Source organism: Geotrypetes seraphini, chromosome 7 (genome assembly GCF_902459505.1).
Source record: "Geotrypetes seraphini chromosome 7, aGeoSer1.1, whole genome shotgun sequence".
Taxonomy (NCBI): Eukaryota; Metazoa; Chordata; class Amphibia; order Gymnophiona; family Dermophiidae; genus Geotrypetes; species Geotrypetes seraphini.
Genome location: NC_047090.1, coordinates 116,335,611 through 116,362,349, shown reverse-complemented (window position 1 = coordinate 116,362,349; position 26,739 = coordinate 116,335,611). Strand labels below are relative to the sequence as shown.

At 41.7% G+C, this 26,739-nt stretch overlaps 2 protein-coding genes across 7 annotated transcripts in view; one reads left to right on the top strand and one right to left on the bottom strand.

Annotated features, from left to right (window-relative positions):
- The window catches only part of HEATR4 (HEAT repeat containing 4), a 252,604-nt gene extending 226,641 nt beyond the window's left edge, over nucleotides 1-25,963 (top strand). For all 4 annotated transcript variants that reach the window (XM_033951548.1, XM_033951547.1, XM_033951549.1 and 1 more), the window contains 4 exons: nucleotides 10,116-10,191; nucleotides 20,406-20,577; nucleotides 24,641-24,699; nucleotides 25,237-25,963. In XM_033951548.1, coding sequence (XP_033807439.1) covers nucleotides 10,116-10,191; nucleotides 20,406-20,577; nucleotides 24,641-24,699; nucleotides 25,237-25,416 — 487 coding nt within the window. In that variant the 3' untranslated portion in view covers nucleotides 25,417-25,963. The remainder of the gene's footprint in view (nucleotides 1-10,115; nucleotides 10,192-20,405; nucleotides 20,578-24,640; nucleotides 24,700-25,236) is intronic.
- The window catches only part of HAUS2 (HAUS augmin like complex subunit 2), a 34,158-nt gene continuing 32,424 nt past the window's right edge, over nucleotides 25,006-26,739 (bottom strand). For 2 of the 3 annotated variants that reach the window (XM_033951555.1, XM_033951557.1), the window contains one exon: nucleotides 25,006-25,333. The gene's annotated coding sequence lies outside the window, so the exon portion shown is untranslated. The remainder of the gene's footprint in view (nucleotides 25,334-26,739) is intronic. The other variant, XM_033951556.1, reaches the window with a different exon arrangement.

Below are 26,739 nucleotides of genomic sequence, written 5' to 3'. Positions count from 1 at the left end.
TTTTTGTAAAGTTATGCAAATTTATCTAATATAATAAAACGGTAAGCCGCGCATGCGCACTTCCTAAGCGTGCGTCTGTTTTCTGTGAGCTGTAGCGACCCATAGGAAGTGCGCATGCGCGGCTTACGGTCTGGCCTCACGCGAGGCAAGACAACTGCGCGCCCTTCTCTGCTCTCCACCTGCAGAGCGGCGGCTGCCGCCTGCTAGCACACCCTGCCCTCTCCAAGCCGGGACCGCAGCAAGCCAACGATCGCCTACACAGCGCGGAATAAGTCGACGACTCCCTCCTCCCGCACCAACCACTGCCGCTCCTGTTTGAAGCGGCCTGATGAGGTTCGCGGCCGGCTGTAGCGAACCTCGCAGGCTCTCCACATGAAGCACGTTCCCTCTGACGTGATCGCGTCAGAAGGAACATGCTACCATATGGAGAGCAGCCTGCGAGGTTCAAAACAGCTGCCCATGAACCTAAGCAGGCCGCTTTGAACAGGAACAGGAGTGGCAGCGGCGGCACTCCCCCTTCCTTTCAGCGGCCGGCAAATAACATGGAGGACTGCTTCCGGGAGAAATCGGCTTCCAGCCTCATAGCTCAGGCCTGACCCGCGACTCAAAGGGGAGAGGATATGCTGGATGGAGGGAGCAAGACAGATACTGGTTAGAAGACTGAAAATAAAGAGGGAAGAGAGAGAAAGAGAAGATGCTGGAAGAGAGGAGTTAGCAAAAAAAAAAAAAAAACCTCCCAAAAAAACAAACAACTGGAGAAATAGAAGCAGATAGAGATGCAGAAAAATAAATGGAGGAAAACTGAAAGATAAGGTTAAAGTCTGAGATGGATGTAGGAGAGGAAGTGAAGACAGGAATGAGAGAAGAGCCAAATAGACTGCAAACCCTGGTAAGAAAATTGAGAGAAGAGAGCAGAAACTGGGATAAACATGAATAAAATGGCCAGACAATAAAAGTAGAAAAAAATAATTTTATTTTTAATTTCATTAACAGAAAATGCACTGTAAATTTGCACTGCTTTCTTTTTATATTCCAAAGTGTATAGTGTTTTTTCTCTTTCTCTGGTGTTGAACTGCATATTGCTGGACAGGGGGAGCAGGAAGAGGTGCTGATGGACAGGGGGGGGGATGAAGGGAGGCCTACTGCTGGACAGGGGGAGCAGGAAGAGGTGCTGATGGACGAGGGAGCAGGAAGAGGGGTGAGGTAAAATAAAGGGAGAAGGGCTGCTGTTGGATAAGATGAGCAGTGATGGGGTGGGGGAGGACACAGGGGAGGTAAAAGGAAGGGAGAATGAACAGGGGGAGCAGACAAGGGATGGTGGTGGACAGCCAAGGAAAAAAAAGAAAGAAAGATAGAAATACAGAAAGCGGCTAAGGACAGAGAAAAAAAAAATAAAGACAGACACACACACACATATTCTAGCACCCGTTAATTTAACGGGCTATAAGACTAGTGAATAAATATATTCAGGGAGAGATATGGTATATCAGGAGGAAGTGAGAAGGCTGAAAGTCTCACAGAAAAGATGGCTTTTGAGGGGGGAAGGCTCAATCCTAAAGTTAGAAGGAAGAGTGTTTTAGTTTGGGACCTAAATAACTGAAATTTGAGGTAGAGAGCTGAGAGAAGCAGGAGAACTAGATTACCCTTGACACAACCCAGTATGGGCTATGAAATATGAAATCTCCTATTCCTTGAATAAAGATTCTTTATCTACTACACAAGATCTGAACTCTTTTCTCTATTTTTGGCAAGCCAAACAGATCCTGATAACTTCTATTGCCTTCATCAAATAGCAGGTTTGTGCACTATTTTAGTGCAGGAGAATTTACATCAGGATTCACTAACCTACAGTTCCTTGTTTTAGTGAATCCTATAGTAAATTTAGTTTTGCATTCCCACAGCTGGCATTTCTGGCTCCAGAAATACAAAGGTAGCAAGCCCTAACTACTCCACTATCATAAGGCTGGGCTATGATTTATTTGGCAGCTTGATCTTCAATGATAGTACTACAAGACTAAAGGTAGGGCCCCGTGCCACCATTTTGAAAACTGCTGCTACCACTGTAGGATAGAAATAACTACTCACCAAGGATGCCCAATAGCACTGCAAAGTTCTGTCAGGATCCCCTTAAGTTTGTTTTTTTTTATGAACCATAAACCCATCTAATCCTGATGTCTAATCTGGGATTAAATCTTTATTGCCCACCCAATCTCTAGTGAAGAATTTGGAGTAGAGAATGACACAGTGACAAAATTCATCACCGTTCCCGTCCCCGCGGATAACCATCTTCATGTCATTCTTTAAGGAGAGAGGGAAGAATCAGAGTATAATTGGGCACAACCACTGACCCGCAAGCTTTGCTTTGAAGAATGCTGGTGTAGAAGGACTGAGGTTGAAATAGATACTAGAAAATGACATGGGATTATTTCCCGCGGGGACGGGAACGGTGATGAATTTTGTCACCATGTCATTCTCTAATTTGGAGCATTTAGATGCTGTAAAACTTCTGAAGATATCTTGGGTAGCTCTTTATAAAACTGGCAAATTTAGATCTCATAGTTTTTGTCATCATATATCTGGGAGCCATGACTCATCTTTATAAAAAAATAAAAATACAAGGTGAGGAAGGGCCCTTTGTCTCCCAAGGGCCCTCAGTTCCACATGAAGTGGAACTCTTATTAACTAACTGATGTCAAGACTCCATTTTATTTTCAACCTGCTTAAGTTTAATTTATTAAAGAATCAAGCTGAGGCCCTGCAGGACACCAAGCTTTTCTGGAAGAAAATAGGTCTGTCATGTCTTTGAACCTGGATCATGTGAGCAAGAAGATATATGGATCCTGCTACAAAGCAGCATAAGTAAAACAAGCAATGTAAAGATATAGGCATCAGGCCTTAGGAATGCAGTGGAGAGCGGCCGCACGATACTTAAAGTCCTAGATTTCAAACATACGGACTTTAATGAAATGGGAGAGTACCTGAAGAAAGAGCTGTTAGGATGAGAGGACATAAAAGAAGTGGAAAGACAGTGGTCTATGCTGAAAGGAGCGATAAAAATGGCTACGGACCTTTATGTGAAGAAAATAAATAAAAACAAGAGAAAAAGGAAGCCGATATGATTCTCCAAACTAGTGGCAGAGAAAACAAAGGCGAAAGAGTTGGCATTCATGAAATATAAAAAAAACAAGAACAGGAGTGCAGAAAGGACTACAGGGTGAAACTGAAAGAAGCCAAGAGAAAGATACGTCTGGCGAAAGCACAGGCGGAAGAACAAATTGCTAAAAATGTAAAAAACTGAGACAAAAATTTTTTCAGATATATTAGTGAAAGGAGGAAGATGAAAAACGGAATTGCTAAACTAAAAGATGCTGGGAACTGATATGTAGAGAGTGATGAGGAAAAAGCAAATGTGCTAAACAAATACTTCTGTGTTCACAGAAGAAAATCCTGGAGAAGGACTGAGATTGTCTGGCAAAGTTACACGAGAACATGGAGTAGATTCTGCGCCGTTCACGGAGGAGTGTTTATGAGCAACTTGAAAAACTGAAGGTGGACAAAGCGATGGGACCAGACGGGATCCATCCCAGGATACTGAGGGAGCTCAGAGAGGTTCTGATGGGTCCTATTAAAGACTTATTCAACAGATCTCTGGAGACGGGAGTGGTTCCCGGGGATTGGAGGAGAGCGGATATGGTCCCTATTCACAAAAGTGGTCACAGGGATGAAGAGGGAAACTACAGGCCGGTGAGCCTCACTTCGGTTGTTGGAAAAATAATGGAAGTGTTGCTGAAAGAAAGGATAGTGTACTTCCTTGAATCTAATGGGTTACAGGATCCGAGACAACATGGCTTTACAAAAGGTAAATCGTGCCAAACGAACCTGATTGAATTTTTTGATTGGGTGACCATAGAGTTGGATCGAGGACATATGGTAGATGTAATTTACTTAGATTTCAGCAAAGCCTTTGATACGATTCCTCATAGGAGGCTGTTGAACAAACTTGAAGGGCTGAAGTTAGGACCCAAAGTGGTGAACTGGGTTAGAAACTGGCTGTCGGACAGACGCCAGAGGGTGGTGGTTAATGGAAGTCGCTCGGAGGAAGGAAAGATGAGTAGTGGAGTCCCTAAGGGTTCGATGCTGGGGCCGATCCTGTTCAATATGTTGGTGAGTGACATTGCTGAAGGGTTAAAAGGAAAAGCATGCCTTTTTGCAGATGATACCAAGATTTATAACAGAGTAGACACTGAAGAGGGAGTGGAAAATATGAAAAAGGATCTGCAAAAGTTAGAGGAATGGTCTACTGCCTAGCAACTAAAATTCAATGCAAATAAATGCAGAGTAATGCATTTGGGGATTAATAATCGGAAGGAACCATATATGCTGGGAGGTGAGAAGCTGATATGCACGGACGGGGAGAAGGACCTTGGGGTGATAGTGTCTAAAGATCTAAAGGTGAAAAAACAGTGTGACAAGGTGGTGGCTGCTGCCAGAAGGATGCTGGGCTGTATAAAGAGAGGCGTAGCCAGTAGAAGGAAGACGGTGTTGATGCCCCTGTACAGGTCATTGGTGAGGCCCCACTTGGAGAATTGTGTTCAATTTTGGAAACCGTATCTGGCGAAGGACATAAGAAGACTTGAAGCAGTTCAGAGGAGGGCGACGAAAATGATAGGAGGCTTGCGCCAGAAGATGTATGAGGAGAGACTGGAAGCCCTGAATATGTATACCCTAGAGGAAAGGAGAGACAGGGGAGATATGATTCAGACGTTCAAATATTTGAAGGGTATTAACGTAGAACAAAATCTTTTCCAGAGAAAGGAAAATGGTAAAATCTGAGGACATAATTTGAGGTTGAGGGGTGGTAGATTCAAGAGCAATGTTAGGAAATTCTACTTTACAGAGAGGGTGGTGGATGCCTGGAATGCGTTCCCGAGAGAGGTGGTGGAGAGGAAAACGGTGACTGAGTTCAAAGAAGCGTGGGATGAACACAAAGGATCTAGAATCAGAAAATAATATTAAATATTGAACTAAGGCCAGTACTGGGCAGACTTGCATGGTTTGTGTCTCTATATGGCCGTTTGGGGGAGGATGGGCTGGAGAGGGCTTCAATAGCTGGGAGGGTGTAGATGGGCTGGAGTAGGTTTTAACGGAGATTTCGGCAGTTGGAACCCAAGCACAGTACCGGGTAGAACTTTGGATTCTTGCCCAGAAATAGCTAAGAAGAAAAATTTAAAATTGAATCAGGTTGGGCAGACTGGATGGACCATTCGGGTCTTTATCTGCCGTCATCTACTATGTTACTATTTGGGCAAAAGGAATTTTGGGGTTTTTCCTGTGACACTTTTATCTAAATATACTAATATGATTTTAAAATTATATTCATTGAATGTAAATAGGCTCAATCATCCCATCAAAGGAAAAAAGTACTAAATTTTTTTTGAAACAACAGCAGGCAGATATTTATTTCATACAGGAACATACTTATCATCAATTAAGTCTGCCAAATTGAAAGGGGGTGGGTAAAGCACTGTTTTTTTGCACCAACAATAGGGAAGAAAGTGGGTGTGGCTATTCTGGTCAATGGAGGTTGCCTGCTACATTTGATAACTTTCGGGCAGATCCTATGTGTAGATGGTTCCATGTTAATATGACTTCAGGTAATGATGCCCTGGAGCTTCTTAATATTTATACTCCTAATTCTAATCAGGCGGAGTTTAAAAACTTTAACAAATAATTCTTTCACTGGCTACGACTAATTTAATTGTGGCCAGAGACTTCAATCCATTAGTAGATAAACAACCAAGTAAAAAATTAAAATCATTATGTCTAGATTAGTGTTCTTCAACAACTGGTCCATGGACCAGTGCCGGTCCACAGAAATTTCCTGCCGGTCCACAGGGCCAGCACGTGCATCAGGCCCAAAACAGTGTTCTTCAACCGCCGGTCCACGGTGCAATCGATGCAGTGTTATCTTCGAGCCAGCTCCCTCTTCCTAACTGATTCAGTGCACAAAGCCACAGGCAGTGGCTCCTACGGGCATTCTGCACCTGAACCCGAAGCCTTCTCTCTTGACGTTTCAACGTCAGAGGGAAGGCTTCCAGATGAGGCAAGGGACGTGCAAGGTGCAATTAGTACTATTATGGGGGCGGGGTCTGGGGTGGAGATTGGGTAGAGATGGGCGGGGTCTGGCCCATGACTTAGCCCCGTGTTCTTCAACTGACAGTCCACAGACCGATGCCGGTCCACAGAATAATTTTTTTATTTCTGCCGGTCCATAGGTGTAAAAAGGTTGAAAAACACTGGTCTAGATAATCTTATACATTCATGTGGATTGAAGGAAATGTGGCAAATTTTTCATTTTAATGCTCATGAATTTTCATTTTGTTCCCAAGTTCATAAATCTTTTTCTAAAATTGATTATTTTTTTGTTTCAAACAGGTTACAAAGGCCAGCATAGATCCTATTTTGTCAGATCATGCTGGAATTTGGATAGAATTTCAGTTACTGAAAAAGATTCTAACAGACCTGTTTGGAGGTTTAATAACAAAAAATAACCAGCAAATATTCAGAATAGAGCTGCTAATAGTGGAAGGTAACAGGCAGAAAGGCAAGTAACTAACATGGAGAAAAAGACCTCAGTGTTTCAAGGAAACAACCAAGAAACTATATGTTCAGTTATAAACTGCCATACAAAACATATCCCTGGTCAAAAAACTCCATGGAAGAGATTCATAAAGATACAGTTTAAAATACACCAATTAAACTGCAAAAAACAGCAAAAAACTGTAAAAACTTGCACTTATCTTGCATTCATCTCCCACAAGCAGTGGAATGAAATATCCGTTGCTCCAATATGGAACCAAACACACTTTTCAAAGAATGAACTCAGTATTCCCGACAGGCCCTGTTTCGCCAAGTGACTGTGTCAGGGGAATATCTGAAAAGGCAAGAAAATAATCAATAATAAAAAATATATAAATGCTTAACGCTTTAAAAGTTTAAGGTTACCTTTAGAAAGAGAGCAACAGCTTCAAAAAATCTTCTGCAGGAAAATAATACATTGCTTGTAGATTCAAACTTTCTCGAGGAAATTCAAATAAAAATGAATTAATATTTTTAATTTAACACCTCAGAGGAAATCTTTTTGGAAACTATTTAGGATGCTTTCAAAGCTACAATGAGAGGGCAAATAATTTCGCATTCGGCACATATTAGGAAACTGTTAAAATTAGAATTTTCAAATTTGGAACAAACTATTTTGACTTTAGAGTCACAATTGGCCTCGAAATGGGAACAACGGACATTGAATGCATTGTTGAAAGCTAAATATAATGAGATTTCCTCACAATTGGCTAGGAATGATTTGTTTTTTCAACAGGCTTTGTATTATGGAAACTAGAATAAAGTGGGAAGATTATTGGCTAATTATCTTAAAGAAAAAAAAAAGAAAAGTAAAGATTGTGACCATTAAAGATGAAAAAGGTAAAATGTATACTCATATTGGAGATGTTTTAAAACAATTTTTGGATTTGTATAAGGCTTTATATTCTTCTGAGCTTTATTCAACTAAAGAAATTGAAGGAAGAGAATTCTTAAATTTAATTAATGGGCCAAAAATTCCAGGGCATATAAAGGAAAGTCTTGAAGCGCCTATATCATTTAAGGAACTCCAGGCAGCATTGAAGTCTCTCAGAGCTGGATTTACAGTGGAGTTTTTCAAATCTTTTCAAAATTTACTATTACTTCATCTTTTAAATTTATATCAATCACAACTGACTAAGGGTTATATATCAGGTACTAAGGCGGAATCGTTAACCATTGTTTTGCCAAAGCCAAACCAAGATCACATATTAGTTTCAAATTACAGGCCTATTTCTTTAATTAATGTGGATGGGAAAATCCTGGCTAAATTATTGGCTCAAAGATTAGCCTAGGCTCTCCCTTATATGATCGGTATGCACCAAACGGGTTTCGTTGCTCAAAGACATTCTTCAAATAATACCAGATTGGCATTTCATATGCTAAATTTGGCAAAAACAATGAATGATCTGACCTTCTCTGTTTCTTTTGATGCAGAGAAGGCCTTTGATCGTGTAGAATGGACTTTCATGTATCAAGCAATGAATTGGTTTGGTATAGGATCCGGATTTATTCAAATGATTCAAACTTTGTATAATTCCCCCTCAGCTAGATTATACATTAATAATACATATTCGGAGTGTTTTTGTCTGAAGAGAGGAGTTAGACAAGGATGTCCCTTATCTCCTTTGCTTTTTGATATTGTTTTGGAACCCTTGTTGACCATTCAGCAGGCAAAGGAGATATAGGGAATTCCATATGCAGGTCGTGATTATAAGGTTTTGGCCTATGCAGATGATATTTTGCTTCGTTTGAAGAATCCAGAGTCAACCATCACACATTTACTGGAACTGATTGATAGATCTGGCAAATTTTCAGGGTACAAAATAAATTAGAGCAAATCTGAGGTTGAGGTTCTTCCATTAAATGTGCATTGTGTAAAAGGCTTATTTGATCCATTCCAATTTCTTTGGAAGGAAGAGGGTATAAAATATTTAGGTATCATGATTCAGAGAACACTGGAAGACACAATGACGGTAAATGAAAAATCTTTATTGCTGAAAGTTAAAGAAATGTGTGAACAGTGGAATCCATTACATCTTTATTGGTGGGGCAGAGTCCAAGCCATCAAAATGATGATTTTGCCTGTAGTTTGCTACCAAATGAGTATGTTACCGGTTATTAAAAAATTTAAATTGAATCAGGTTGGGCAGACTGGATGGACCATTCGGGTCTTTATCTGCCATCATCTACTATGTTACTATGTTATTTTCAAAGTTCCTTTTACAAGAAATTAAATGGGATTCTTACAAAATTTAGTTGGCTGAGTAAAACTGCTAAAAAAGGCTTACTATCTTTGCAAAATCCAATTTCGGTGGGTGGGGTAAATTTTCCAAATTTTTATAGGTATCATCAAGCCTTCATTCTGTGTCAGGGTATGTATTGGATCCTTCCTGAACTCGTGGAGAATCTTCCGGACAGGCTAATATTAGAAAGTCAACTTATGACCCCATTATGATTGTAATACAACATAGACTAAAGAAAACTAAGGGCTCCTTTTACTAAGGTGCCCTAGCGTTTTTAGTGCACGCACAAAATTACCGCCATCCAAAAGCTGATATAGTAAGACACCGTACCACTTGGGGGTAGGGGAGAGTTATCAATGTGAACTTCCATTAAGACATATTATTTTACTATTAACTTCAGTTGTTAGTAAGTAAGGGATCATTTTACTAAAGCTTAATGCTTGCTAATGGAAACTAGTATACACTAACCCGATTCTATATATGGTGACTAAAGTTGCATGCTCAAATTTGGCGTGACCAAATTGCACGTGCAACTTAATTGTTTAATGATCCAATTACCACCATTAATTGGCCACTAACAAGCAATTATCAGAACTAATTAGAATTTATGTGCACAACTTTCAAAGCATATTCTATAAAGTGGTACATGTAAATTCTAATGCGTGGAGTTAAAGTGCGATTTGACCCCTAGGTTATGATTCAGACCTGCTTGCTGCTATGTTCAGAATGATCACAATATGATGTTGTCAGAGCGCCCCTAGTTTCTCTTTCTGGTGCCTTTTTCAGGAGGGGACAGTACCCACTGGGAAATTAAGGAAGGGTCATGCCATAATCCCTCCAGCAGTCAACTACTCAATCAGAGCACCTAGACATGATTGAAAATGGTCTTATCACATCCTTCTTTTTTGATTGAATGCTTCTTCCCCTTTAATTATTGCTGTTGGATATCTTAACTTTGAGCTCTCCCTAGCTCCGTCCTAAACATATCCACAATTCACTCCCTTGCTATTTGGATGAACTGCAGTATAGGCTGTCCACATGCTGCCTTTCAAAAATCGCAATATGGATGTTTTTAGCAGATGGATGTTTTGGAGAGCTACCTGCTTTGAGAATGAGTGCCATATTCATGTATTATTTTTAAAATATTCTAAAAATCAAGTCTACAACTGTTTGGTATGTTGTTATTGTGACATCTACTATAAATAACCTGTTTCCTGTTGCCTTCTGCTTTAGGGAGTTGAGCCAAACATTGGAGGTTCTTTCTATTGTCCCTTTGGAGAATGAATTGTCTAAGATGGTCCAGACCAAGGTAAAAGGGTGTATGGAGTAGAATATCTTAATGCAGTTCTGGAGGGCATAACGAGTTAACCTTAGCAAAGTTGGAGTAGCAAAAATCTTTCAGTTTGAATCAAGAGATTAGATCAAAGGCATAAATGAAAACCACTATGGTACTTCAAGGGATAAAACCTTTTTTTTGTTTGTTTGTTTGTTTGTTTAATAAAAAATGAACTCTGCTCTTTTTTGACCCTGTCACCTGCAGTGTAGTGATGTGAAAAGTTTTTGCTCCATCCTGATTTCCCCTATTATTGCATATATGTAACACTGAATCTTTAAACAAAATGTAATATTAGACAAAGGGAACCTGAGTAAACATATAACATAGGCCCTTTTTTACTAAGCGGCAGTAGACGTTTGTACCACGGCCCAGGGCGCTAAATGCTCCAGCACTCATAGAAATTCTGAGCGTTGAAGCATTTAGCATTCCAGGCCGCTGTAGAAACCTCTACCGTGGCTTAGTAAAAGGGGGGATAGTTTTAAAATTATTACTTATTTTAAGGAAGAAAGTTATCCAATACCCATAGTACACATGTGAAAAAGTAATTGCCCCTTAGTTATTCAATCAACCAATTGACCAAATTTAATTGATAATTAGATTTAGCTGACTGAACACAGTCAGGCCTGATTGCAGCCAGCCCTGTAGAATCTAAACTGCACCATATATTGAACCTTACTAGGAGAGTGAAGAGTCACCACAAAGTTTCAATAAGAATACTATGGTATGATTAAATGAAATTTCAGAAAAGATGAGAAAAATATTGTAGAAATATGAGTCTGGAGTTACAAAGCCATTTCTAAAGCTCTGGGAGTCCACTGAACAAATGTGAGAGGCACTATCTCCAAATAGAGAAGACTTGGAATAGTGGTGAATCTTCCTAGGAGTGGCTGGCCTGCCAAAATTACTCCAAGAGCACAGGTCACAAAACATCCCAGAATATATCTAAAGAACTGATGGCCTTTCTAGATTAGCTAAAGTCAATGTTCATGACTCCACAGTAAGAAAGAGATTGGGCACAAATGAGATGCAAGGGAAGAGTGCCAAGATGGAAAACACTGCTGTCCAAAAGTAACATCAATGCTCATCTCAGATTTATAAATATCCTGGACAGCTGGATGATCTTCGAACCTTTTGGGATAATGTTCTATGGACAAACAAGTCAAAAATGTTTTTTGTTTGTTGCATAGAGCTTTATGGACCCCAGTTCGTTTACAGAAATTAGATAGTTCAAGATCCAATAGATGCTGGCATTGTGGTTTAGATCATTTGATATTTTTTTGTCCCTATATAAATGCCTTTTAGAAGTTAATTTGGCCCCAAATTAATTCATTGTTAGAAAATCATGTTGCCCTTTCATATGATACTATATTATTTGGTACTTCAATGAGATTTAAAAGCCCAATTTCAGCTAATAATAATAAACTTCTATTAATATTAACAGGGGTTGCCATTCAGCAGATTACAGGGAATTGGAAAGATCATACTAAACTAAGTTATACTTTTTGGTGGAACTCAGTGTGCCATATTTATAAAATGGAAAGGGTATTTGCTATGCAGCAAGGCAATTTTTATAAGTTTAAAAAGATTTGGGAGCCATTGACTATTTATTCTAGTGATCAGACATCTTAAACACCTGAATATTGGATAAGATAAAGAGGGGTGGGATTATGATTGATAATAATTGATATATGTTAAGTATTAGTATATGGGTGGGAGGGGTGGGTCTTTTTTATAAATATTTATTTGGAGTAATACAAACAAGAATGTCAAGTGATTAATTAATGTATTTCTGAATGATTATTGTACACTTGTTGAAATTTCTGAAAATGAATAAAGATTAAAAAAAAAAAAAAGTGGAATTCTTTGGGCAACACAGGCCTCGTTATATCTGGTGTTAAGCAAATGCAGCATTCCAAAGTAAAAACATCATACCAACAGTCAAACATAGTTGTGGTAGTACAGTACTTTAAAGATAATTTGATGCCTCAGGACCAGAGCCATGAATTCTTCACTGTGCCAGGAAAACAGTTACTTACCGTAACAGGTATTATCCAGGGACAGCAGGCAGATATTCTCATTGCTGGGTGATGTCACCGACGGAACCCGGTACGGACCACTTTAAGAGTGCATCGCCACTTTAAGAATTCAAAGTTTGTGATAGCCCGAACCGCGCATGTGTGAGTGCCTTCCCGCCCAATGAAGGCACGCGGTCCTTCAGTTAAGATACACCAGCTAAAAAGTCAACCCGGGGAGGTGAAGAATATCTGCCTGCTGTCCCTGGATAACACCTGTTACGGTAAGTAACTGTGCTTTATCTCAGGACAAGCAAGCAGCATATTCTCACTGATGGGTGACCTCCAAGCTAACAGAAATGGGATGGTGGGAGTGTTGGCCTAAGAAAATATTATTATAAAATACAGAGTGGCCGAAGTGCCCATCCCTTCTGGAGAAAAAATCCAGACAGTAGTGAGAAGTGAAGAGATGAACTGAGGACCAGATGGCAGTTTTACAGAATTCCTCAATGGTGTAGATCTAAGGAAAACAACAAAAGCTGCCAGAACTCTAACTATGTGGGCTACAACACTATTTTCTCGTGCCAGTCCAGTCTGAGTACAGCAGAACGAGTTGCAGGCAACCAGCCAGTCGGAAATCTTTCTCTTGTGAATATAGAATGCCCTAACTTGTTTGGATCAAAAGAAAAGGTAGGGATAAAATTGATGTGGCTTTGACCGGTAAATGTAGGAGGCCAAAGCCCACTTACAGTCCAAAGCATACAAAACAGGTTCTCCAGTAGGAGAATGAGGTGAGATAAAAAGTGACAACTTGTAGAAGATACTTTGGACGCGAACGCAGAACCACCTTGTCATGATGAAAACTGTGAAGGATGAATCTGCTACTAATGTTTGGAACTCACCGACCCTCCTGGTAGAGGTGAGAGCAGTAAGTAAAACTACTTTCCAGGCAAGAAACTGAAGAGGATCTGTGGCCATTGAATGAAATGGTGGCTTCAAATAAACTGGAAAGAACTATAGTAAATTCCCAGATGACATGAGGAGATTGCAAAGGTGGTTTCAGAGGGGAAAAAACTCTACCAGAAATCTGAAAACCAAGTGAAGGGGACTACAATAGGGCCCAAACAATAGGTAAAAACAGGAGTTGTGGTTACACATGAAAAACCCGCGTCATGAATCTGGAAACCAGAGAATAAACAGTAGGAGGTTGACCCTCTACTGACCAAGGAAAAAATGCATTAGAACTTAAAAGAAGTCTGAAAGATATAGACTTGAGGCTAAAATCAAATAAAAGAAGAAAATAATCCATGAGCAATTCTACTATGTAGGAATATGAAACATGAAGATAAAGAAGACATCAAGAAGAAAAACCTAGACCACTTGTGATGGAAACATTTTTGAGTGGCTGGTTTCCTGGAGACATCCAGAAGATAAAAGAGGTTGAGAAAGACGCAGCCCTAGAAAAATCAACTGAGAAGACAAATCATTGTAGATTAGAATGAATCAGAGACTTCTGAGTCGGAGTGAACCGAGTAGGAAATATCAGAAGAGGCAAGGTCTCCATAAAACTGAATTGAAGGAAAAGGGAGAACCTATGTTGCCTGGGCCACCATGAACTAAAGAGAAAATGGTGGCTGCTTCTCTCTTGAGCTTAAATAAAATGCTCAACAGGAGAAGTGGAGGAAATGCATATAGAAAACATGCCCGGCCAATCCAGAAGAAAAACATTGGCTGCTAGACGGAGAAGGGAGTAAAGTCTGGAGCAAAACTGGGGCAACTGATGATTGTGAGGAGTCACAAACAAGTTCACTTGTGTGGTGCCCTATTGATGGACTGGAGAGTTGTACAGTTGAAAGTCCAGTCATTGAAGAATTCTGCTGAGGTTTTCTGCTAGGGAATTCTACTCCCCATGAATGTAGACAGGCAGCAAGAGCAGATTGCAAGCTGTTGCTCAAGTCCAGATATACTGGGCCTCCTGACACAACAGGGGAGAGCCTGTGCCTCCTTGCTTGATGATGTAGTACATTGCTACTTGAATGACCGTGCCAAGGAGAAAGACTTGAGGACAGAGTAGCTAATGAAAAACCTTGAGGGCATAAAACATCACTCTGAGGTCTAGGAACTTGATGTGAAATGTTCCATTTCCTGGCGGACCAAAGACCCTGAATCTGTAGATTGTCCATATGAGCCTCCCATGCGGAAAAAGATGCGTCAGTCGTGATGAGCATATAATGAGGGGACAAATAAAAAAGAAGACCTCTGTATAAATTAGAAGAGATCATCCATAAGTGAAGCGATTGCAAATAATAATAATAATAATAATAATTTATTCTTGTATACTGCCAAAGCCATAATAGTTCGATCTTACCCGTGGTAGAACAGGAACATTTGAAACCCTGTGGCTCAGAAAAAACCATCATGTGTCCAGCATAAATGGTCTGAAAAGGAAGCAACTGCTGATATAGACGGATGAGAGTCGAAAGCGATCTGGAGGAAGAAACGCTCTCATAAGAGTGATGGCTAGGATTGCCCCAATGAATTATAGACGCGATTATGGGGCATTTAATGGCCAAGCCTAGAACCAGAAGAAAAGAGATGGTCTGAGAAGTTGCTCAGACCACTTCCGGAGAAGAAACAGCCTTGATGAACCAGACTTTCAGAAAAAGAAAAACCCTGAAGGTTGTGTAATTGGATAGTTGCGGCCATCACAATCACACACGTCGTGAAGACTCTGGGAGAAGATGCCAGACCGAAAAGGACTCTGTCGAAACCGTAGGAATAGAGATATGTGGAGGCTTCCTTGAGATCCAGGAAGCATAGCTAGTAGGTATGAATGAGGAGAAACGAGTGAAACACCTCCCAACCAGAAAAATGATGAGAGCTCTGAGATCCAGGAAAAATCCCAGTCCTCCAGTAAACTTGGGAATCAAGTAGAAATGGGATTAGAATCCCTGACTCCACAAATCGAAGAGGACCCTTTGATGGCAATCAGCAAAAGAAAAAAGAGAGGACGGTGCAGGATCCAAAACAGACTTTCTGAGAAAAAAAGGTCTGAGAGCAGGATGAAAGCATTGAGTATAGAAGCCTGCCCTATGAAGAAAATCCAGAGAGCGAAGGAGATGAACTCTCAGCGATGCATGAGGAACTAAAGACAGCCTCCGAATTTTGTTACTTAAGTATGCCCTAAATATAGGGAAAAATGTAACCACAAATCTTCATTGAGATGAAGGTGAAGACAGCTATTTGGTCTTGACCAGAGAGTGTCACTTGGTCTAGTAAAACAAACAATTGCTGAGTAGGCATGTCCCAGCGGGACCATGGAAGCACCAAAAAGGTCATCCCTCAAACAAGGCATATTTACTAGCCTTTCCTGGTGAGAAAAGTGACATGGAGAAAAATTTATGCCAAGTAAAGTGGTTACTGAACCAGTGAGGCAGCATAGGAATCTGGGAAGCCGATTAGCCAACCCAGAAAGACAGAGGCCTACACACTAGCCTGTAGAGTTGACTCCACCAGTAGGGATTTATTGAAACAGACTCAGTGTTTCGAAAGGCATATCAAAAAATGTCCCATAAAATATCATGGAAGGGAATCAAAAAATCCTTGAGTAGTTAACTATAGGGCAAGGAAAATAAAAGTCCTTAGTCAAAGGAATGATTTCACAAAGGTAACTTCCAAGGGAATGGCACAAGGTGCAGATAATTCCCCTAGGGAATCGTGAAAAAATAAATTCTTAACCCTACTGAAGTGGAAAGAGAAGTATGTGGTGAAAAAAACCACCGCTTCAGAGAGATATGGGGTCTTGCTCAACCCCCCCATCAGAGATTCAATCCCAAATTAAACAGAATCGATGTCAGGGAGTCGGTGTCGAAGGCTGAAGACAGGTTAATGACTGCAAGACCTACCCATATCGAATTGACGTTAAAGAAGACTGTATTGCCTGTGGTTTGTTATCAAATGGGAATGATACCAGTTTTTTTTCAGGGGTCTTTTTACAAAAAGTTAAATAATATTCTTAGTAAATTTATTTGGCTGGGTAAAGCTGTAAGAATTGCTCTAGTGACTTTACAAAAACCAATTGAGGAGGGAGGGGTAAATTTTCCAAATTTTTATAGGTTTCATCAATCCTATATATTGCGCCAAGGTATGTATTGGGTCCTCCCAGAACTCATGGAGAAGCTTCCAGATTGGTTATGGTTGGAGTGGCAGCTCATGTCTCCTATCAGGCTTCGTCATCTGCTTAGCATTAAAATGCCTAGAATAAGGAAAACCAATAGGATATTAATGGACACATGGACAACATTAAAGTATGTAAACAACTTAACTCCTATTACTATTCAAAAATCTACTTGTCAAAATATATGGCTGAACTCCAAGATACAAATAGGCGGTTTTATGATTGTCTGGAAGGATTGGATTGAAGCAGGAATACGTACTTTAGATGATGTTATTAATGATGGTAAGCTGCTGGAGTTTTCACAATTGCAACATAAATTTGGACTTAATAAAAAACAAAGTTATAAGTGGTTGCAATTGAAGCAGGCTATTCAGGCAGGGTTCCCTGAATGGAAGTCTTTAAATACTCATTTTACTCTAGAATTCTTATGCTTCCAGGCAGATTTTATGGGTCACCAGGCCGCACAGTGGTATAAAACATTATCTGGATATTTAAATAAAAAACCAAGGACTGTACTTAGAGATATTTGGAGCATTGAGATTAAGCATCAAATTAATGCATCTCAATGGCCACGTATTTGGTCTTGGAGGATAAGATGTACAATGTCTGCGTCTATGAGGCAAACATGGTTTTTCCTGTTGCATAGAGCACTCTGGACCCCTGTTCGCTTACAAAAATTGGATTGCTCTAAGTCTAATAGATGTTGGCATTGTCATCTTGAGGCTGGAACTCTAGATCATTTATTATTTTATTGTCCTTTTATTAATAATTTTTGGAAATTGATCTGGGGTCAAATAAATTGTATGTTAGAGAATCCTGTGGCCCTATCATATGACACAGTTTTGTTTGGAATGTCTATGAGGGCCAAAAGTCAAATTTCATCGAATAATAACAAACTGTTAATGATTTTAACAGGAGTTGCCATCCAACATATAACACATAACTGGAAAGACTATGGAGGATTGAATTATTGTTTCTGGTGGAGTTCGGTTTGTCAGGTGTATGAAATGGAAAAAACATTGGCAATCAAGAGAGGTTATTATAAGAAATTTAAAGAGGTGTGGAGACCATTAATTGAGTATTATAATAAATAAATAATTATATTTATCCCCATTAAATATATGTAGGGGGGAGGAGGGATGGGTGGGTTATATGACATTATGAGAGGTAATATATGGAAAGGGAGGGAGGGGAGATAGTTTATGGTATAAAATGAATGTAGAGTTTCAAGTGAAGAATGTATAGTATGACTTGAATTATTGTACACTTGTTTGCATAATGTAAAAACGAATAAAGATATTTAAAAAAAAAAAAAAAAAAAGAAGACTGGCATCGCTTTATATGATTCGTCGAAATTGTAAGAGACTCCTTTGAAAGTGCTACCGGTGTCAAGAACTGAGACCGGATTGGCACCAGAAGTCGACATGAGCTTCGGCAGTAACAACTGAAAATACAGTTGAACATGACGGTGTCGACAGGAACAACTGAAAATACAGTTGGACATGAAGGAAATCTGCTAAAATTGCTGGCTGCATCGCCGGTACCATCTGTGTGCGGAAAAAATTTCAGCAGGAAAGAAAAAACACTGGTACCATGGGTCTATGAACCGGTACCATCGGTGTCGCTCCACACTTCCAAGATGAGTATGCCCGTATCGAGGCACTCATCAATACTGAAGCGGAGTCAGAAAGAAAAAAAAACCCGGTACTATTGGTCTATGAACCGGTACCATCGGTGTTGCTCCATGCTTCCAAGATGAGTATGCCCGTATCGAGGCACTCATTGATATCGAAGCAGAGCCAGAAAGAAAAAGCACCAGTACCCTTGGCCTATGAACCAGTACCATCGGTGCCAGAGATGAGGCTGATCGAGGTTGGCAGGACTTGACTCACTGCTACAATGACCAAGGTCGGCAGGATTAGACTCACTGCTACAATGACCTGAAGCCCAAAAGAGAAAGTTGCGAGTCAACTTACCTAGAGAAGATCGGGCCCGTCAATGTTGGTGCGGGCTGGAAGAGCGGTGCCGGAAGTATGTTGGGCACCAGATTCCTAACGCCGGTGAGTGCCGAATTCCTGACGGCGCCGATGGAAAACTGCTTCTGAAGAATCCACATGAAAATGCGCTGGTGAGGAGAAGAGCAGGGAAAGAAGAAAATGGCAAGGCCGAGGATCCAACATTGCTAGAATCACAGAAGGATGTCTATGAAGACAAATTTCCCCAGCAAAGCAACTGCGCTGATGGAAATGAAGCAGGAAAATCCGCATGGAAAAACAGCCATAACGTGAGGAGAAAACAGTATGGCGACCCATAAAGCCCCACCAAGCCTAACTGACGATGGTAAAAGAAAAAATAAAGAAACTAGAAATGTTTAGGTTTTTTTTTTAAACTAAAAATGAAAGAAAAGAAAAAACTGACTAAAAAGTCAGAAAACCGTAAGAGCAGGAAGGCAGCGATAAGAAAATTTTTCAACAGACGTTGAAACACGACTTCTTAGCTCCGCGGAAACTAAGAAACTGAAGGACTGTGCGCCCTTATCGGGTGGGAAGGCACACGTGCATGCGCAGTTCGGGCTATCGCAAACTTTTTGAATTCTTAAAGTGGCGATGCACCTTTAAGGTGGTCCATACCGGGGCTCCGTCGGTGACGTCACCCATCAGTGAGAATATGCTGCCTGCTTGTCCTGGGATAAAGGAGAATATCTGGACATATAAGAATAACCATACTGGGTCAGACCAATGGTCCAACTAGTCCTGTATCCTGTTTCCAACAGTGGTCAATCTAGGTCAAAAGTACCTCGCAGAATCCCAAATAGTAGCAAGATTCCATGCTACCGATCCCAAGGCAAGAAGTGGCTTCCCCCAAGCCTCTCTAAATAGCAGACTATGAACTTCTCACCTTTTTAAACCCAAATATGCTAACCACTGTTACTACATTCTCTTGCAATGAGTTCCAGAGCTTAACTATTTGTTGGGTGAAAAAATATTTCCTGCTATTGGTCTAAAGGTATTTACTTGTAACATCGAGTGTCCCCTAGTCTTTTACTCATTCTACATCACTCAGAATTTTGTAAAACAAAATCATATCCCCCTCAGCTGTCTCTTTTCCAAGCTGAGGAGCTCTAACCTCTTTAGCCTTCCCTCATATGAGAGGTCGGTGGAAGTAACAAAGACCTCCACATTGCCTTCCAACATCTCCTACCAGTGTTTTACCAGAGTGTCCGCACGCATTGTGTTAGGCGTACAAGAGAGACTCTTGATAAAGGCATAAGATGCCGAAACACTGCCAGTCTTTGAGCTTTATGTGGGATATTTATCAATAAAGTGACTTTTGAACCACACACCCTTGGCTGATTGTTTGACATCCTGTCCTCACGCCTACATTGTTGTGTGTCCTTCACCTTCGTCATTGAGGCCTGTCCCTAGCTTCCAGTTATAAGCACACTATTTTTATGTGGTTACATAACATTGACTCCCAGCCACTGTGTACTAACGGTACTTCACAGTACTGTAATTTTGAGAGACAGTACTGGCACAGACCTCTGGCGCATGCAACATCTGCCGAAATACAGCCATGTTATGCCATTGGTACCTCAGTTACCTTTCATTTTCTGTCAATATATTTCAAATTGCATGGGATTTCATGACTTTTTTCTTTCCTCTGGTTTCTCACTGCTGTGCCATTTTGGTTGAATACTGGATAGAAACCATCACAGTAATCTATGTGGGATTGAAATCACAGTATAATGAAAAGTTGCTATGATTTCAGTCATGCCTTCAGTAAAGTAGCACACTTACGTTGTCTGATGTTCTATTTACCACAATCTTGACAACCCTTTTTGAATTGCTTGTTAAGTGACCTTTTAACATACCTTTTTTACAATGTGTCCTAAAATTTGGTCTTCCATGTGTTTCATTGCTTAGCCCTCTGGGAGTAGAACCTCAAATTACCAAATCTTTTTATACTGACTTATGTAAACTGCTGTTGCTTTGTTACAGGTTTCTATGCTGTGCCAAAAGGATAAGGTGATTGCCAGAGTGATGAAGCTGGAAGAAATTATAGAAGCTGGTCGTGAACAACCAAAGAGAATTCTTTTCAAAGAACAAGATATTAAAGACAAAATAGAGGGATACAAGGACTTGGCAGGACTCCTTGATACTGCTTTCGCTGGTAATGTAGATGTGGGATTGATTTGTTATTAAGGTCAGAATCAATAAGCACTATCACAATAGGTGGTTTCCTGGACCCATTCATCAGCCCATTCGCTCCAGGCTTATCTTAAACCCTGGTGGTCTAGTGGCCTAACCAGGATTCACAGTCACTCCTGCCATCTCTGCCACATGTTGAGATTAGAGCCAGTGTAGACAGAAGTGTTCATGACTTGTTCCTGCTCCAGTCTCAAAATGGCTATCATGACCTTCAGCGGTAGTCTCATGAAACGAATGCCTCAGGATTAGAGAGCTGCACGGGAACGGGGACGACGGGAATCCCGCGGGACCCGCGGGCATCCCGCGGGTTCCCCCTTTGGGTCACGGGGATCCCGTGGGGACGCCCCCTAGGGTCACGGGGATCCCGTGGGGACGCCCCCTAGGGTCGCGGGGATCCCGTGGGGACGCCCCCTAGGGTCGCGGGGATCCTGCGGGGCTGGATGTACTCAGTCGCGCGGCTCTTCTCCCTACCTTCTCTGCTTGCAGCACAGAGCCGAACGGAAGCCTTCCCGGCGTCAGCGCTGACGTCGGAGGGGAGGGAGGGCTTAAACAAAGCTGGATGTACTCAGTCGCGCGGCTCTTCTCCCTACCTTCTCTGCTTGCAGCACAGAGCCGAACGGAAGTCTTCCCGACGTCAGCGCTGACGTCGGAGGGGAGGGAGGGCTTAAACAAAGCCCTCCCTCCCTCCGACGTCAGCGCTGACGTCGGGAAGACTTCCGTTTGGTTCTATGCTGCAGGCAGTGCAGGTAAGGAGGAGAGTAGCCTCGCGGTTCGAGTGGCTACCAAGGGAGGGGGCGATCTGCCCCGCCACACCCCGCCCCGGTTGCAGCACAGCCGGCCAGGTCCCCTTACTTTTGTGGCACTTCCCCGACCGACCGACAACAGCCCCGGTCCGACAATCCTCCCTGCCCTGTAGCCGCGAATCTAAATTATCTTCTTACAGCAGCTGTAATAAGGTAATTTAGATTCGCAGTTAAGGGCAGGGAGGTTTGTCGGACCGGGGCTGTTGTCAGTCGGTCGGGGAAGTGCCACAAAAGTAAGGGGACCTGGCCGGCTGTACTGCACCCGGGGCGGTAGAGAAGGAGTGGGGAGAAGGACGCTGAAAGGCCATGAGGAAGACGGGAGGAGGGGGGGAAGGACTCTGAAAGCACTTAAAGACAGAGAAGGGAGAAGGACGCTGAAAGCACATGGGGAATACAAAGGGGTGGAGAAGGATGCTGAAAGGCCATGGGAAGGGCGGGGGGGGAAGGACTCTGAAAGCACTTGTGGAAGACAGAGGGGGGAGAAGGATGCTGAAAGCACATGGGGAAGACAAAGGGGTGGAGAAGGACGCTGAAAGGACATGGGGAAGACAAAGGGGTGGAGAAGGACGCTGAAAGGCCATGGGAAGGGCGGGGGGGGAAGGACTCTGAAAGCACTTGTGGAAGACAAAGGGGTGGAGAAGGATGCTGAAAGCACATGGGGAAGACAAAGGGGTGGAGAAGGATGCTGAAAGCACATGGGGAAGACAAAGGGGTGGAGAAGGATGCTGAAAGCAAATGGGGAAGACAAAGGGGTGGAGAAGGATGCTGAAAGCACATGGGGAAGACAAAGGGGTGGAGAAGGACGCTGAAAGGACATGGGGAAGACGGGGGGGGGGTGGAGAAGGACGCTGAAAGGCCATGGGGAAGCAGAGGGGGGAGAAGGACACTGAAAGCACATGAGGAAGACAGAGGGGGGAGGACGCTGACAGGACATGGGGAAGATGGGGGGAGAAGGACGCTGAAAGGAAATGGGGAAGAGAGAGTAGGGAGAAGACACTGGCAGGGAAGAAGACAGATGCCAGACTATGGGGGAGCGGAGAGAAGAAGATGGGTGCCAGACCAATTTGGAAGGGGGAAGAAAGGGAGAGGCACAGTAACAGAGCAAATGGAAGATGCAGAAGGAAGAGAGACAGTGGATGGAAGGAATTGAATGAGAACATGAGGAAAGCAGAAACCAGGCAACAAAGGTAGGAAAAGAATTATATTTCTTTTTTTTTATTTTGCTTCAGGATAAAGTAGTATATTAGTTGTGTTGATAAAAATTTATAAACATTAGAGGCTCTGGTAGAAACCCATTTGCAAAGTATGTATTCTTTCCAATTAATATTTTCAAATTAATAAAGTCTTTTTGCTTATTTGTAAATGGGTTTCTACCAGAGCCTTTAATTCAGTAGCATAATTAAATGAAATAACTATTTCTGAAGTTTATATGGACGGGCGGGGACGGAGGGGATTCCTCGCGGGGACGGGTGGGGACGGAGGGGATTCCTCGCGGGGACGGGTGGGGACGGAGAGATTCCTCACGGGGACGGGTGGGATTCCTCACGGGGACGGGTGGGGACGGGTGGGACTTTGGCGGGGACGGGTGGGATTTCTGTCCCCGCGCAACTCTCTACTCAGGATCCACATTGGTGGTGGAGATGGCAGGGTTAGGAGCGACTGTGAATCACACCTGCCCCAGTTAGGCCACTAGACAACTAGGGCATCCTAAGGTAGGCTGGGGGAGGATGGCAGTGGTTTTAGTTGGTGGGAGGGGGAAGAGGTTTGTCTTCAGCTGAAAATGCACTAACATTTCTGGCTGAAACCAAAACATAGCCAAATTACAATTCTGGGCTGTTTTCATGCCTAAGCTGAAATTTGGCCAGCCTCTAATTCAAGGGTGGAAAACTTGCCAATCTCACACGAGTTCATTCCAGATGTATGAAATTAGAGTCCTATTCCCCACTACTCTGCTTCCAAGGGTGATGCAATTTTTTAAAATTGGTATATTGAAATTTGCATTTAAGTATAAAGAATGCACTAAAATAATTAATGAGAAATAGTTAGGGGCTCATAATTGAAAGAGAAAAATGTCCAAAAACCGGCCTAAGTCGGCACTTGGATGAACATTTCTCAAAAACATCCAAGCGCCGATAATAAAACCGGGTTTTGGACGTATTTAAAAACAACCTAGGCCTTCATAGTGCCGCTCAACGTCCAAAGCTAAACGGGGCATTTCGGGAGGCGTGTCGAAGGCGGGAGTTGGGCGGGATGTGGGCCGGCTTAGACTTAGTCATACAGCATGTAAAACCGAAAGTTTTACAACAGAGCTTAGACGGAACTTGGACGTTGTGACTTAGACCATCTAAAACATGGTCTAAGTCATAAAAACCCACCTAAACTCATCAGATAAGCACTGCAAACACATAACACAGACCCCCACACACTACCCCAGTGATCACCAACTCCTACCCCCATAAAAATTTTATTCACAACTTTAAATTTCAGCCTCCAGACCATCATCACCTGGCCGCCTGGCATAGGAAAGCCTAGTCGTCCAGCCCAGAGGTAGCTTAAGTCATCTTAGGGGTGGGTTAGGGACCCATAGAGAAGAGGACCCATGCCCATAAGCCCCTGTAATCACTGCATTGATACTTAAACTTGTGCACTCCCCTATACACCCTCAAAATCCTTTTTGAACTGGCATATAAGTGGCTCCTGAAGCCATAAGGGCTATTGGGGTGGTAGATAAGTGGGTCTAGGGGATTCTGGAGGTGGTTTGGGGGGGGGCTCACCGTTACCTATAATGGAGCTGTAGTGAGGAGAAGCCATGGCACCCTTTTTGTGAAGTTCACAGCAGTGCCCTGTAAGGTACCCTACTATTTAGGTGGCATGTCTGGGTGTGCAGTCCATCACTTTGCAGACCCCTCCCACGTCCAACAGGGCTTGTTCTAGGCGTTTTGGACTTGGACGGAAAGTTGGACGGAAATGTGGTATAAAGATGGACGATTTAGCGGCCTGGACGATCAGATCGGCAGGACGTATAATTAGACGATTTTCGAAAGTCAAAAAAAGTTGGACGTCTCTTTCGAAATGACGTCTTAGGCTCTTTTTAACTTTGGACGACTTGCGAGATGGATGTAAACAGACTTAGACGTCCCTTTCGATTATGCCCCTCCATGTGTATTGTAATCTAAAGATGATGTCCTATTTTTTCTTACTTGCGTTTTTTTATGTATTTAGATAAAAGCGATACTGATTTGACATCCTCAAGCAAATGGACCAACAAAACAGAGCTAGAGGTAGTTAAATTGTTGAAGGTTTTGACTTGAATCTCTTACTTTTTTTTAGTATTTCATGACTATTAGACCAAAGGGCAACAATTTTCTAGCAAAAAGGTCAGCCATAGCCATGCTTTATTCACAAGTTGCAGTTAAAAACCAATAGTTGTTTCTGCATAATTGGAGTAGGCAGTGTATGTTTCTGTGCAGAGACAGAAATCCTTGGTCCATGGCCCTACTCCATTCTTCTTCTCCAACATCCTAATATATAATGGAATATTCTTTGCAGACCATCATTCAGAACTAAAACGGGCAGCATTTTCCACATCTGTTAAAATTAGTTTATTAAAATAATGCATTCTCCAATATTTCACAGGCAGCAACAGTTTAGAGTCCTTCTGTAGTCCATTTTTGGAAAGGACTTTGAAAAAAGCCTTTGTGGAGGTGCCATTTCTTGTTTTCCATCAGCAATTACATTTGTGAAGGGTTATGCAACATAGGCTTTCTGTTAATCTTGCAGAAGGTATTCAATATCTTTTCAAACTTTGTTTAATGTAGAAGCTTCTGGAAAGTCCCTCAAGGCACCTGACACAAGAAATTCAAGAGTCACCAAAAGCACAGGATGTTTATAAGAAGTTGTTCATCGGTGGTCAATCTATTTTCAGGAGAAAAGGAAAATGGTCAGGCTTACCACTGAAGGCAAGGAAACAACATTACAGACCTCATAGTGCTGAATAGTGGAGAAAAGCACAGCTATTTCTGTACTGATGCCACTTTCAGTCAGTTAGATGGAGAGGCCTAAAGTTCTAATATAATGCAGCTTGTTATGGGAATTATATATTTTTTCTGTTTCTGCACCTTGATGTTAATTCTTCTTTCCTTTATAGAACACTAGCATAACAAGTCAAGTACATACCTCTAATTTAGGGGCAAGAACTTAGAGCTGGTATAAATGCTCACACTAAAAGCCACAAATATATGTATAATTTATATCAATCTATAAGTTATGCACATAAGTATGAGTCCCGCCATTCTCTTGCCAATGTGTATGCCTAGCTGTCAAATACACAGTACATAAAATTTGCATATTTGCAGAATAGTGCTTAAGTGTAAATTTGCCCTTTAGTCATGCATATGCCATTATTCTACTCGTTTACAAACATATGTCAGTGTTGTCTCTGTAGAATTTGCATATGGGTCTACAAAAACGCTGAAGCATGCAGATTTGTACTTTTGAGACTCATCCCATACTCTAGTATGATTAAAATTGTTTTGTTTATTCTGACTTGAGTACTTTAATTGGAAAGCATCTTGTACCTCCAGTTTCAGCCAGTCCTTCCAGACAAATATGAGAACATAAAAATAGTCCTACTGGATCAGACCAATGGTCCATCTAGCCCAGTATCCTGTTTTCAATCCAGGTCACATGTACCTGACAAAAACCCAGATTATTGTAAATTACAGTTTTCTCTCAATGGAACTTTAGACTTTTTTATGTGCAGTGATTGAATACAATGATGTCTTTTCATCAGTCAGTGTTATTCCTTTAAGCACACATTTTTTTGCCTTCCTAAGGTGAATTTTCATTTAATTTATTAGAATAGATCTGTAATTTCACTTTTTTTCCTGAGCATACAGCCAACTGTAGAATATCTCTCATTGACCAATGATTCAATGACCAATGAAATATATGCCAGGAAAATTAAAATCAGGCCATAAGGGAAGAGTTCCCATAGCTGTCAACTCAAAAAACTTTTCAGATGCCACAACCCACTCAAAGTGATGAAAAGCAACCCATGACCAGATTTCTTATTGTTATTCACCCTTTGGAAAAATGAAATACATTAATATTATCAGTTCACAAACATTATAGCAAAAACAATACACTTCATTTCACAGTTCCTATGATACCATACAATGTCTGTATTTCCAGACTGTACTTCCTACATGAAACAAAAGGCGGTTCATAGACAACGGCGCGAAAGACAAAAGCGCGCGCCGCTCTAAATTACAGTTTTTAGGGGCTCCGACGGGGGGTTTTGTTGGGGAACCCCCCCAGTT